The 14,048-nt window shown below is 46.3% G+C and overlaps 1 protein-coding gene across 5 annotated transcripts in view; it reads right to left on the reverse strand.

Annotated features, from left to right (window-relative positions):
- LARGE1 (LARGE xylosyl- and glucuronyltransferase 1) overlaps positions 1 to 14,048 on the reverse strand; it is a 653,148-nt gene that overhangs the window by 146,991 nt on the left and 492,109 nt on the right. For all 5 annotated transcript variants that reach the window (XM_017890120.1, XM_017890121.1, XM_017890123.1 and 2 more), the window contains one exon: positions 2,180 to 2,284. In XM_017890120.1, the coding sequence (XP_017745609.1) occupies positions 2,180 to 2,284 (105 nt within the window). The remainder of the gene's footprint in view (positions 1 to 2,179; positions 2,285 to 14,048) is intronic.

Below are 14,048 nucleotides of genomic sequence, written 5' to 3' on the forward strand. Positions count from 1 at the left end.
AACATGGTGCCTGGCTAATACTCAGCTAATTATATATAGAGGCACTGCCTTACCCATTATTGAAAAAGTGAAATACTTCCTGACCTGCTAAGAGAACCACTGCTCTGATGCCTTCAGCTGCCTTTCCCCAACCTGGCCCCTCTCAGGAACTCCTCAGACTTCCCCACCATCCAGCAAGTAAAGGGTTAACGCCCAACACAGCATGGGAGACTCCAGGGTGGGGCTCTGGGGTCTGTGAAGGGCTGGTGGTTGACATTCTTCAACTGCAACCTCTGTTACCTGGTAGGCGTTACAGGAAAAAAAAATTGCATAGCACAAGGCATACCCAATACTCCAGCAAATGTTAGCTAAGGACTATCCCGTGTCTCAGGATGGGCTTCAATAGAGGTCTCCCTGGCTGCCTGCCACCTCTGGACACTGATGCGGGACTTTCTTTCCTTGTCCTCCTCCAGCTTTGACCCCCATTCTGACCCCATCTATGAACTCTCACCTCTGCAAGCTTGACTCATGTCCCTTCTCCTTTGTTCTCTGGGGCCCTGTGTTTGCATTAGACTTTTCTGGAGTCTGACCATCAGCTCTCCGAGTTTTGATCTCTTTTTGGCTGATCCCACTACAGACTGGCCTCAGCCTCCAGGACAGGCTTCACCTATCACTTTTAGGTGGTACTGTCCCCAGAGCCAGATACCTGTCCCAACCCACCTCATTTGCTGGTCTCAGATGCCAACTTCCAGCGCTTCTTGGTCTCACCCACTCTACTGTTCCCTGAGTTCCACATTCTAGTCTGATAAAGATCAGGAGTCTGCATCCTTTGAGAATGGGATACCACAGCAGTGGCAATGAGGATGGAGGAGAGAGGCAGAAGGATCCAGAAGCATTTCAAAGATAGACACTGATGGGAATTGAGCCTCAGAAGGAAGAGGCTACTCTAGTTTCACTGCTTATATACTCCATGAGGTCATGGACTGTGTCTGCTGCACCCAGTGTAGGGCCTCGTACACAGTAAGCATTGAAGAGATAGCTGGTGAACAAGAAGGGTTGATGGATGAATGAGGGACAATAACAGAGAAAGAAATTAAAAAGGAGATGCAAGTTTGTGGCTAGTAACAAGGTAGAATAATGGATTTTATTTTAGACATATGGTTAGAGGTCTGTAGTCCTCAAAAGAGCTGATTACCAAATATTTCTGCATTTTCTCCTGCCAGGCACATGTGGTCCTCAAAAGTGCTGATTAGCAAATATTTCTGCCTTTTCTCCTGCCAGGCACACGGTAGACTGCCCTTGCCCATATTCTTTGAAGGGAGGCATGGCCACACAACATGCTTAGCCAATGAAATATGAAATTGTGTCACTTCTAAACAAAAAACTTTAAGAGATAATACGACTTCTGCTACTTTCCCACCACATACATGGAAGTGTGCATGGAGATGAATCCTGAATACCTACAGTGAACCCAGATCCCTGAAAACCTCAAGTGGACGTGGAATGTGATTGGCAAAAATACATATCCGTTGTGTTAAGAAACTGAAATGTTGGGGTTGTTACTGAAAAATCATCTCTGGTCCATATTTTTTTTTTTTTTTTTTGAGACGGAGTCTGGCTCTGTCGCCCAGGCTGGAGTGCAGTGGCCGGATCTCCGCTCACTGCAAGCTCCACCTCCTGGGTTTATGCCATTCTCCTGCCTCAGCCTCCCGAGTAGTTGGGACTACAGGCGCCCGCCACCTTGCCTGGCTAGTTTTTTGTATTTTTTAGTAGAAACGGGGTTTCATTGTGTTAGCTAGGATGGTCTCGATCTCCTGACCTCGTGATCCACCTGTCTCGGCCTCCCAAAGTGCTGGGATTACAGGCTTGAGCCACCGCGCCCGGCCTTCTGGTCCATATTAACAGAGCCAGGGAACCTACAGGTCATACTGATAAAGATAACCAATAGGATTTGGATTAGAGGTCAGGAGACGGGCTTTCTGGTGAGAGACGCCACAGACTGCCATGGCCCAATAGCTGCTCCACCTGTGGCTACAGCACCAAGAAGGAATTGGAATGCCAACTGCCCACATACCATCCACTGCTGAATTCAAGCAATCAGGTGGCCTCCTGAGCTTTTGCAATCTCCTCTCCTGAGAAAGGAGCACTGGGCTCTCACATCACCTTTTGCAACTCTGCCCGTACCACCCTGAGGATTCACCTGTGTTGTAGCCCCTTCCAAGGGCTGGCCATGGGCGGTGATTTTTCCACAGGTTTCCAAGGTACCAGTCACTCTGGTTCTCCACCAAGCCCAGGACTTGCTGACCTGTAAAGTACAGAGAATATAAACATCTTAAAAGGAGACGCCAAGCCATCTGGATCAGTGACTACTGAACACACAGTGTAATGACAAATCATCACAACAATAGTGTTCACTTATCGAGAGGTTTTATGAAGTGCCAGCCTCTCACCTAAGAGCTTAACTTGCAATAACGTATTTAATTCTCACCATTAGGCAGCCATTTTTATTATTTCCATTTTACAGAGAAGAAATGGAGGCCCAGAACAGTTAATTGATTTGTCCCAGGTCACCTAGTGAATCTGATAAAGCTAGAATCCCAAACCATGCATTCATTCACGCATGCATTTCTTTCCTAACTCATGGAGCACATATTTATTGACACACATTTACTTCCTAACTCATGGAGCACATATTTATTCACCACAGTTTTAACCCTAATACCACTTGCCTCCCTAACCGAAAATAAACTACTCAAATGAACCTCCCCTTGTAGTTATTCTCAAGCATTCCCATTCTGGCATTTTCCGCTGTACATTCATATTACTGGTTTTCTGGGCAAGGACTGAGATCGGTTTCTCCCATCAGGGAGGAGGGATTACCCTTGTTTGCTGAGACAAGAGCCCAAAGAGAAGAGCCACTCTTTGTCCACCTTCTTACAGGGTTTTTGTTCTCACCCTCACTGCTTCCTCTCAAATATATTTATCTTGTGTCAACAAGCATCATGTCAATATCATATCAATGCAAGAGTGTTGTCTAAATAACAACTGCTCCTCTGTCCCCAGAGCTGGCGTTGATGTTGGCCTCAGTCTCTGTTGCATCTTAGCAACTTAGGCAAGTTAGCCTTGTAGTCATTCTCTTAGGGCGTACACGTCTCTGGGCCTCCACATCAGATCCACCTGGCTCCTTTAGACAACTCCATCACACAGAAGGTCTTCTCTTGCAATTATAACCAATACCATGTCACAGCCTAGGAAAAAAGGCTCACAAGGGACCAGTGATGTGCACAGCTAAAGGTGGAGCTAGGACAGACATCTACATTTGTTTGAAACAAAGATTCCTCCCACTGTCTCGATACATTATTGCTTATCCTTACAAAAACAAGTATTTGAGGTAGGAATTATCAATCCACATTTTGTAGAAAGGGAAATTGAGGTTTAGAGAGTTTAAACAACTTGCAAAAGTCACGCAACTAACAATGACTCTCTTCCACAGCTAACCAATACCTTTTGAATTTACGCTGTTATACTGTTGGCCAGTCTGAGAAATAAAAGACCTTTCTGACCACATGAAAGCCCAGCTGCAGGCGCAGTGGCTCAAGCCTGTAATCCCAGCACTTTGGGAGGCCGAGGCGGGCGGATCACGAGGTCAGGAGATCGAGACCATCCTGGCTAACACGGTGAAACCCCGTCTCTACTAAAATACAAAAAAAAAAACTAGCCGGGCGAGGTGGCGGGCGCCTGTAGTCCCAGCTACTCGGGAGGTCGAGGCAGGAGAATGGCGTGAACCCAGGAGGCGGAGCTTGCAGTGAGCTGAGATCCGGCCACTGCACTCCAGCTTGGGCGACAGAGCGAGACTCCATCTCAAAAAAAAAAAAAAAAAAAAAAAAGAAAACACAGGGGTTGTTTTGGAACACCACGCTGGGTGATATAGAATCTCCTTCGTATGATGACAGCTCCCGGAAACGATGGTGTGTGGGTTTGGGGTAGTTTATTTGATCAATTTTATTAAGCTCCCATCTAAATCACCACCTCGGGCACAAATACACAAATTAGAGGCATGGGGAAAATACTACCACCCACTTTGTCATTGTATATGATTACATCTAAAACTTGTAGAATTCCTCAGAAAAACATGTCACCAATTCAGGGAGTACATGAGTCAATCAATTCCACGTGCAACAAGCTTAGGACATTTGTGCAGAACAATTAGATCTGAAAGGCGTGGTGCCCTTAGTTGGGAAAGCTGTGTGTCCTGTCCTGATGCTATGCCCCGGCTAGAGACCTCATTTAATAACCTCACAATGAGGATGGGACGCAAAGGGGAAGTGTCATTGTTGGGGGAGAGAGGTGATACATAATTACTAAGGCCCCAGGTGGGTATCCCAAGGGTTTTTCTTTTTTGAGACATAGTCTCTGTTGCCAAGTTGGAGTGCAGTGGCACAATCTGGGCTCACTGCAACCTCCGCCTCCTGGCTTCAAGTAATTCCCCCACCTCAGCCTCCCAAGTAGCTGGGACTACAGGCACGCACCACCATACCCGGCTGATTTTTTGTATTTTAGTAGAGGCCGGGTTTCGCCACGTTGGCCACGATGGTCTCGATCTCCCGACCTTGTGATCCGCCCGCCTCGGCCTCCCAAAGTGCTGGGATTACAGGTGTGAGCCACTGTGCCCAACCTGGGAATGATCTTTTATTGAATTTAGGGTGTCCATCGAAATTTCAGGTAAAGTCATCTTCAGATATCTGAAAGTCCAAATTTTATACTGTGGCATCTCATACATTTTATTTTGCCTGTTTACTTCTTCAGACAAATACTCTATGAGCTATACTTTATTCCTGCCAAACAAAAATATATAGTTTTGTTGCCTGTGGTCTAATTTCTTTTCTTTTCTTTTCTTTTTTTTTTTTTGAGATGGAGTCTCACTCTGTCGCCCAGGCTGGAGTACAGTGGCATGATCTTGGCTTACTGCAAGCTCTGCCTCCCGGGTTCACACCATTCTCCTGCCTCAGCCTCCTGAGTAGTTGGGACTACAGGTGCCCGCCACCACGCCCAACTAATTTTTTGTATTTTTAGTAGAGACGGGGTTTCACCATGTTAACCAGGATGGTCTCAATCTCCCGACCTCGTGATCTGCCTGCCTCGGCCTCCCAAAAGGCTGGGATTACAGGCGTGAGCCACCGCGCCCGGCCTCTTGTGGTCTAATTTCTACCTTGCTCATATAGGTCTCCCTTGGCAGGCATTGCCCTTGCCCCCATGCCAATCCCCACACACAATCCTTTCAAGGCCCATCTCCAGCATGAAGCCTAATATGAATAAGCCCAACTCTGAACTATTATTTTATCTTCATTCCCGTATTAGATGGAAGACATCACTATTTAGTACTTCCTGCTGTTTTATTTTGTTTTGTTTTTGAGATGGAGTCTCACTCTGTTGCCCAGGCTGGAGTGCCAGTGGTGCCATCTCGGCTCACTGCAACCTCTGCCTCCCAGGTTCTAGCAATTCTCCTGCCTCAGCCTCCTGAGTAGGTGGGATTACAGGCGCCTGCCACCATGTCTGGCTAATTTTTGTATTTTTAGCAGAGACAGGGTTTCACCATGCTGGCTCGGCTGATCTCGAACTCCTGACCTGAGGTCATCCATCTACCTCAGCCTCCCAAAGTGCCGGGATTACAGGCATGAGCCACCATGCCTGGCCCCTACTGGTATTTTTGCCATCAGCTGACTTACACCCTATAAAGGATAAAGTTGGTAATATTCAGGCACATGCACACCTCATTTGTAAATATCCACTTCCTGCATTATTCCAAGGGCAAGATACTACAAGGTGTGGTACTGAACACACAGTAGGTGCTTAATAAATGCCTGCTAAATAAATGACATCTGGTGGGTAAATCTTTCCTGATCGGGTGTGTGTTAGTGTCCCCACAAATCATTTCACTTTCTCTGCAGTCACCTACATTAACAGACCTTCCACCCAGCTCTGGGAACTCAGGTACCCACCTCCCCTGTATGTAAAACTGCAAAGATGGGGAGGCAGCACCCACTTGGGTTGCTCTACATAAGGCTTAAACTCAAGGTCTTAATTTCCAGAGAAGGAATGATTTTCATGGTTAACCTAAAGTCACGTTATCCCAAAGAATAATATCCAAATTGCTCTTCTCTCAATTTGCACCTGGGCTGCATTGCTTTTGATAGTACCACATAACCCTTTCACGTATGCCAATCCTCTTAAAAAAAAAAATCCTTCATTAGCAACATGATAGTTAGAACTTTAATATCCATTGATGAGAAAAAAAGCAGAATAATCAACAGCTACTGAGACTTCATTTTGCTTTTTAAAAGAAATTCATTAGCTGCCATATCAATGATCAAAACAGTAGTAACGGTAAGTGATTTTGCTTAGCCTGTCAACGGTGTTGAGTTTTGCTTTCAGGCTGTGCTTTCCCTGCTTCTGTGTGAAGAGGGAACCGTGAACGTCAATATAGTTGGAGATAAAGAGTGTGGACTGGGCCGACCATGGTGGCTCACGCCTGTAATCCCAGCACTAATCCCAGCTCACTTTGGGAGACGGCGGCTGAGACGGGCGGGATCACGAGGTTCCGGAGATCGAGACTATCCTGGCTAACCACGGTGAAACCCCGTCTCTACTAAAAATACGAAAAAAAAAAAAAAAAAAAAAAACCAACAAAAATATAGCTGGGCGTGGTGGCGGGGCGCCCGAAATAGGCTGTAGTCCAGCTAGTCAGGAGGCTGAGGCAGAGAAATGGCGTATAAACCTGGGATCATGAAGGCCTGCATGTGAGCGGAGATCCGGCTACTGCACTCCATCCTGGGGACAGAGCGAGACCTCCGTCTCAAAAAAAAAAAAAAAAAGAAAAAACAAAAAAACAGTGTGGACTGAACTCAGGCCGCCTGGTTCCAGTTCCTAGCCCTGCCACCTTCTAGCTGCGTAGCCGTGAAAAAAATCACTTAACCTATCTCTGCCTTGCTATCTAAAACTCTTACAGGTGCTGTGATTTCACACGCTAAAATGACTTCATGTATGTTAAATACTTAGAACAGAAGCTGGAACTCTAAGCACTGTACATAGGATAGCTGTTTTAAAATGTCATTGTCTATCCAACCAGTAAGCCCCTGACAGACGGAAAGCTTATCCATGAGGTTTTCTTTGGAGGTCATCCAGCAAAACAATTAGACCATTCTAGAACTCTGCTTCTCTAAGTATGGTCTGAGGACTATTTGTTTCAGAAACACCCGAGGTTCTTGCTAAAAGCACAGGCTCCCGGGCTTCACTCAACCTAGGAGTTAGTTATTAGTGGGAGGCTGCTTTCCCCCACTTCTCTGGTTTCTAGAAGGAGGGATTTCCTCGCATCTTGAGTCAACCTTTTCTCTCCCCCATGGGTGTGGAAGGAATTAACTGACTAGTGACAGTTATCTGACTGGAGACAGATAACTCCTTCCACATCCATGGGGAAAAGAAAGGTGAGTTTCAGAGGGAACCAAGTTGATGTGGCCCAGCCTTTTCCTCTGTCCCTTCTTCCAGGAGCCAGCATGCCCACTGACAGATAGCCTGCATTGAATCTGTTCTTTCATGCTGTTAAGTTGCATAGAGCAGACCTCCTCTCAATGAGGCTGTGGTTGCCTAATACTTCTTGGGATAGCTGACCCAATTCCAATTTTGGGTTTTGGAGCTAGGAATAGCCATTGTAGATATTAAAGGGCTCTAAAGTTGAGTCCTCCAATTTCACCTTTATCACGAAAATAAGGTGACATCTGGCTCTCTCTCCTTTATCTCTAAGTTGGTTCAATATTGGCAGGGGTGGGGATGGTGCATATGGGAAAGCAATATCCCATATTAATTCCCTCACTCCACAATATTTCTGCATAAGAATTCTGGCCATGGGGTCTAGTAATTTGAATTGAAATAAACCAACTCCCCAGGTAATTCAGATGCACATTCAAGTTTGAGAATTACTGATTGGAGTTTGGAAGCTCTGTCCCTGCTTTAGTCAAGGGTAAACCTGTAGGGTGACTGGCACATAATAAACTCATGTGTGTCTACATTCACCTCATAAACCAGCAAAATTCACTGGTACTCTCCAGTGCCATACTTCCTGAGTACAGTAAAGAGGCGAAGAAAATGAACACCAGGGCCAGACGCCTGGGCTCAAATCCTGGCTCCTCCGCTTACTAGCTGTGTGACCCTGGACAAGGTACTTAGCCTCTCTGTGCTTGCTTCTTCATTCATTTGTAAAATAGAGATAGTAGTACATACCTCACTGAATTCAATTTTTTTTCCTCTAAGCACAAGTTAATTTGTGAAAATGACACTGTGTTTTGTGCTTATTCAAACATTACCACTAAAAGCGTCGAGAAAACAGTAAAGCATTCAGTAGGCATTTGCTCTTCTGGAAGCACCCAGAACTCGCTGTCCCTACACCCTGCTCCATCTGCCTGGACCTCCAGCTCAGCCATCTCCTCCTGTCCTTAGCTGACATGGCCCTTAGTTTGCTGAGACAGTGGTTCAGCTTAGTATCAATTGAGGGTTTGATTTGTGTCAGACACCACACAAAATACTAAAGACAAATAAAACATAGTTCTTGCCCTGGGGGCAGCTAGAAGAGGAGACAGATAAACAATCCTGAAACAGCATGATATTAGCAATGACAGAAACACTGAGAAGTTGGGGGAATAATGAGTAGGGAGTAATTGATTCTGTGGGGGTAAGTGGGTGATACCTGCTTGGCAAGCTCTGTACTGAGTCACCTATCACATCCCTTCCAGCACTGCAGCCAGGCCTCCCTAAAAGCTTTTCCGATAAGGGTTCTGTCGGGTAACACCCTTCCAGGAGAGAAGTCCCCTCTGCTACCAGGTGACAGCATGGATGATACAGGTGATCTGTGACAGCTCCGGCAATTCCAGCCCATCAACCAGGTGGCATCTAAATCCTGGTCTCCAGAGGCCCAAGTCTAAAGCTGTAATCTTGATGACGCAAACATCTTCGGCTTGCCATTGTGTGAAGAGGTAAAATCCCAGGGGATTCCTTGGGGGAAGATGACACAGGTGGCCACAGGGTGCTGGCTCGCTCAGCATGCTGCACCGCCTGTCTCGTCTTCTTAGGAGTTATTGTAATAAAACACTGTGACTCATGGAAAAGGCTTTGTCATTGTTTTCCATGCTGGGCCTGTGGTTACGATTAAGTGCGCTGTTCTCCATCTTCCTTACTCTAGGCACAAGTTAACTTATGAAAATGAAGCTGTCTTCTTTGCTTATTCATACATCACCACTAACAGCCAGACAAGAGCGAACAAGCTTGCTATTCTGCCGGGGCCCTGGTGTTGGTGTCACCAGCCAGCAGACGGATGGCTCTAGGCAGGGAACTCCCCTCTCTTCTCCCTTCTGCAGCTTTTGGCTCAAGGCCCGGCTCCTGCTGCTCAGGAGGTGAGAACCAAGGAGCAGAGAACCACAATTCTTCCACACGGTGCATCTGGCATGAAAAGGTTGAGCTGAGCATTGGTCCATTGGGTATAAAAAAGGCAGCATGATAAATTAGGAAGACAAAGGATTTTAAAACTTGGCAAAATAGGGTTCTAGCCCCACTTGTGTATGATTTGACCAAGGTATAGCTTCTCTGGGCCTCAGTTTCCTTATCATAAAAGGTTAAGTATAAAATCTATCTCTGACCTCCAAGAATGGATATTCAGATCAAATTAAGATGATACAAGGCTGGGTGCAGTGGCTCACGCCTGTAATCCCAGCACTTTGGGAGGCCAAGGTGGGCAGCCCACTTGAGGTCAGGAGTTCAAGACCAGCCTGGCCAACATAGTGAAATCCTGCCTCTACTAAAAATGCAAAAAAATTAGCTGGGTGTGGTGACATGCACCTGTAATCCCAGCTACTTGGGAGGCTGAGGCATGAGAAGCACTTGAACTTGGGAGGCGGAGGCTGCAGTTAGCCGAGATTGTGCCACTGCACTCCAGCCTAGGGAACAGAGTGAGACTCCATCTCAAAAAAAAGGACGATATATGCAACGTGCTGGCTCATGGTAGATGCTCAACTAAAGGCACTTCCCTTCCTCCCTTTCGGGATGAACAGTGCTCACAGTGTCTAGGTTTTTCTACCCAAGCACTGACATTAGCTGCACAGACTGGACTCCGCAAAATTTGGCTACATTACCCCTCACCCCATCCCTGCTGTCTCTGGATTTCACCCCACTCCACCTTTCTGAAGCCTTTAGCGTCTGTGACATCAGTCCCTTGGCTGATGTACTCCCTCCGAACATCCTTCCACTACCTCCTCCATGGGGCTTCCCTCTCTCCGCCTCCCTTAACATGCTGGTGCTCCCCAACTCCCCTTTCTTGGCTCTCTTTTGTTGCTCTCTATTTTATCCACAGATGATGGGATCTACTACGGTGGCTTCAGATACCATTGACTGGAAGATGATCACCAATCTCCGTGTTCAGCTCAGACTTCTTTCCAAAGCGCCCTACTCTTCAATCTATGTATCAGCCCACCATCTTCTTAGGTGATTTGGCTGTTCCACAATGACTTTCAATGCAGGCTGACCAAAACTAACTCCACAATCTCCTCCTCCTACAAAACAGGTGTGACCCCTACCTGTTTTCTTAGTTGGCAGCATCAAGATCAAACTTGTCACCAAAGCTAGAAGTCTTTCAATCAACCTTGAACGCTCTTGCTCCTTGTTCCTCACGTCCTCGCCACGGCCACATCCCACAGATTTTATCTATGGAGTATTTCTCAAATTCATCCCTTCCCTTGCTCTACCATGCCCTCCTCCTCTCTCTCTCTCTCTCTCCTGGATTAGCAAATTTGTACCTCATCACCTTTTCCTCAGGGTATCCCTGTGCCATTCCATTCTGCCTACCTAGCCATAGAAATGTTCTGAAAGCACAAATTTGATGATTCTGCTTCCTTGATTAAAAAGCTTCAGTGCCCTAGGGGTCCATCATACTGTGGGTGTGTGGATGAATGGATGAATGAATGAATGGGAGAATGAACAAAAAATAAACACTATCCACAACCCACCATCCTAGCCCGTTTGGAATTGGTAAGTTCTATCTGAATGGAGTGGAAGTAGGTGCGTACTAGTTAACTTCTCCAGGTAAACACCAGGCTCAAGCTGTGATCTGCAGGATGCTTTCAGTGCTGTCTCCTTTTTCCCAGCCCCAGAAAAGCTCCTGGGCACACAGAGGAAGTCTGCCAATCACTGCTGCCTATCAAACCAGCAGTGCTTATACCACTAGGTGAATATTAAAATATTAAAACCAGAGGCTGCCCTGACTATCAGCAGAGAACCTAATAGTGCTATCCCAACTTCATATTCATTCTAATAAGCTATTTTAAAATAGAAAAGCCTTTAATAGTACCATTCAATGTGTGTCTGAGTGCAGGATGTCTATAAATAGGAAAACATATAGTATCATATTACCGTTTACTAAACATCCTGAAAGAACTGCTATACAGCCCCAGGTGTTCCTGGCTAGTCAGTGTAGAATAAGAAAACATTTTCTGAGAAGATGCACACAGAACGATATTTAAACAACCCTGAATAGATTGAAAAGGAGAATTTTTGAACCTGCGTGTTTCATAGCTCCTACTTTGCAGTTCGGCTCCAGCTCAAAGCACCCTAGGATCACAGACAGTCAGATGAGCTGTGATGGTCTTAATGACTTCTCTGGAATCACCTACTACTGCACATGAAGCCCGCCAAGGGCGAGAGCTGTGTATAGAAACACACAGTCAATGGAAGAGCCAGGAGCCGAAACTCTGGCTTGAACCTCTTATTTTCTATGCGTCTCAAACTCGGCTGCTTCTTCTTTCTTTGAATTTTTTTTTTTTTTTTTTTTTTTTGAGAGGGAGTTTTGCTCTTGTCGCCCAGGCTGGAGTGCAATGGTGCAATCTCGGCTCACTGCAACCTCTACTTCCTGGTTCAAGAGATTCTCCTGCCTCAGCCTCCCGAGTAGCTGGGATTACAGGCACTTGCCACCACGCCCAGCTAATTTTCGTATTTTTAGTAGAGACAAGATTTCATCATGTTGGCCAGGCCAGTCTCGAACTCCTGACCTCAGGTGATCCACCCGCCTCAGCCTCCCAGAGTGCTAGGATTACAGACGTGAGCCACCGCAGCCAGCCTCTTTGAACTTGAATATAATTTTCCACCTGGTTTAAGTTCTAGCTCTTCTATATTTAATAGGTAATTCTCTCCCTCTCTCTAATAAAGAGACAAGGTCTCACTATGTCTCCCAGGCTGGAATGCAGTGGTACGATCATGGCTCACTGCAGCCTTGAACTCCTGGGCTCAAGCTATCCTCCCGCCCCAGCCTCCTGAGCAGCTACAGGACTACAGGTGTGTGCTACCACATCCAGCTAACTTTAATTTTTTTTTTTTTTGTAGACATGGGGGTCTCGCTATGTTGCCCAGGCTGGTCTTGAACTCTTGGCCTCAGATGATCTTCCCACCTCAGCTTCCCATAGTGCTGGCATGTGCCACCACACCCAGCTCATAGGTAATAGTGAGTAAACTCTCAGTTCTTTATTTTTCTCATGTGTAAAATGGTATCTATTTCATAGGGCTTCACTGGGACTCTTAAATCAGGTTTGGGGAGCCCAGGTTTATATTGCATGTCCTTTAGATGGAATCTATGTACTCCAACCCATTGCCACTCAGTCTGGTTCCTTGGGTTTCAGTTACTTGATGAAGCACCTCTACGTCAGTTTATTCATCACTCAGCCCTCATTTCACTTGGAAAAAAATACTCTACCCTTACTGAACTATGGCTCAGGGATAATCCCTTCTCAGAGGAAATAGAATCTGTGTCACTCTTGAAAGAAGAGTTAGGCTGAATGAGTGAAGATGAGAGGAAGAAAGATTTTGCTTATTATAAGCAAGACCATAACTAGTCATCAGTTAATCAAAACAGAAACAAGCTGCCTTTCTAGGGAGAAGCTTCCCGTCACCGGAATGGTTCTGGAAGAGGCTGCGTGATTCAGCCCTCATCCAGCAGGTATTTATGGAGTCCCAACTCTGCACCAGGATTGTGCTAACTGCTACACACACAGCAGGGAAGAAAACAGGCATGCTCTCGGCCCTTCTGAATTTTATCTTTACAAAGAGCTTCTCGAAAGGTCCAGCTACCACTTGCCAGGCTCTGCCTCAAATCTCACGGATGCAGCTACTCCCAGGCTGAACCCTGGGAATTTCTTTTTCAACAATAGCCCCCATTAATTCTGATACAGGGTAGGTGTGGGGACCTCTGAAAGGGGGTGGTCACCTACCAGGCATGCTGTGGGAAGGGGGATTTCTGCACCGAGCAGAAGACTAGATTTGAAGACCTCAAAGCTCCCTTCCAACCTGATGGGGAGCTCTCTCTATGCTATGCCAATGATGAGTTTTCTCAACATCCTCATCAAGAACATCCCCATACTTGTTCTTCTTTTACTTGTGCCGTCCATGTGCATATGGACAGCTGCCCTATGAGCACAGTCAGGTTTTCTCAGTGCTGCTCCCTCTAGTTAGTACTTGGTCTAGGCACTGGGATACTGATTGCTTTCTTTTTCTTTTTTTTTTGAGATGGAGTCTTGTTCTGCCACCCAGGCTGGAGTGCAGTGGCGTGATCTCCGCTCACTGCAAGCTCCGCCTCCTGGGTTCACGCTATTCTCCTGCCTCAGCCTCCCAAGTAGCTGAGACTACAGGTGCCCGCCACCACGCCCAGTTAATTTTTTTTGTATTTTTTAGTAGAGACGGGGTTTCACTGGGTTAGCCAGGATGGTCTCAATCTCCTGACCTCGTGATCCGCCTGCCTTGGCCTCCCGAAGTGCTGGGATTACAGGCGTGAGCCGCTGTGCCTGGCCACTGATTGCTTTTTATGCATCATCAAAGAGATACAATGACACCACGAGGTGGGCAGTGTACTTATTTCTACCTTTCAGAAGGAAACTGAGGTGTAGAGAGTTAAAGTCACATGTCAAGGTCAAGAAATCTCAGAGCAAGGGATTGCATTCCCACCTCTCAGTTACAAAAGCCCACGTTTTCACACCTACACTCATGGT

This window comes from Rhinopithecus bieti, unplaced genomic scaffold (assembly GCF_001698545.2).
Source record: "Rhinopithecus bieti isolate Rb0 unplaced genomic scaffold, ASM169854v2 scaffold_19737, whole genome shotgun sequence".
Taxonomy (NCBI): domain Eukaryota; kingdom Metazoa; phylum Chordata; class Mammalia; order Primates; family Cercopithecidae; genus Rhinopithecus; species Rhinopithecus bieti.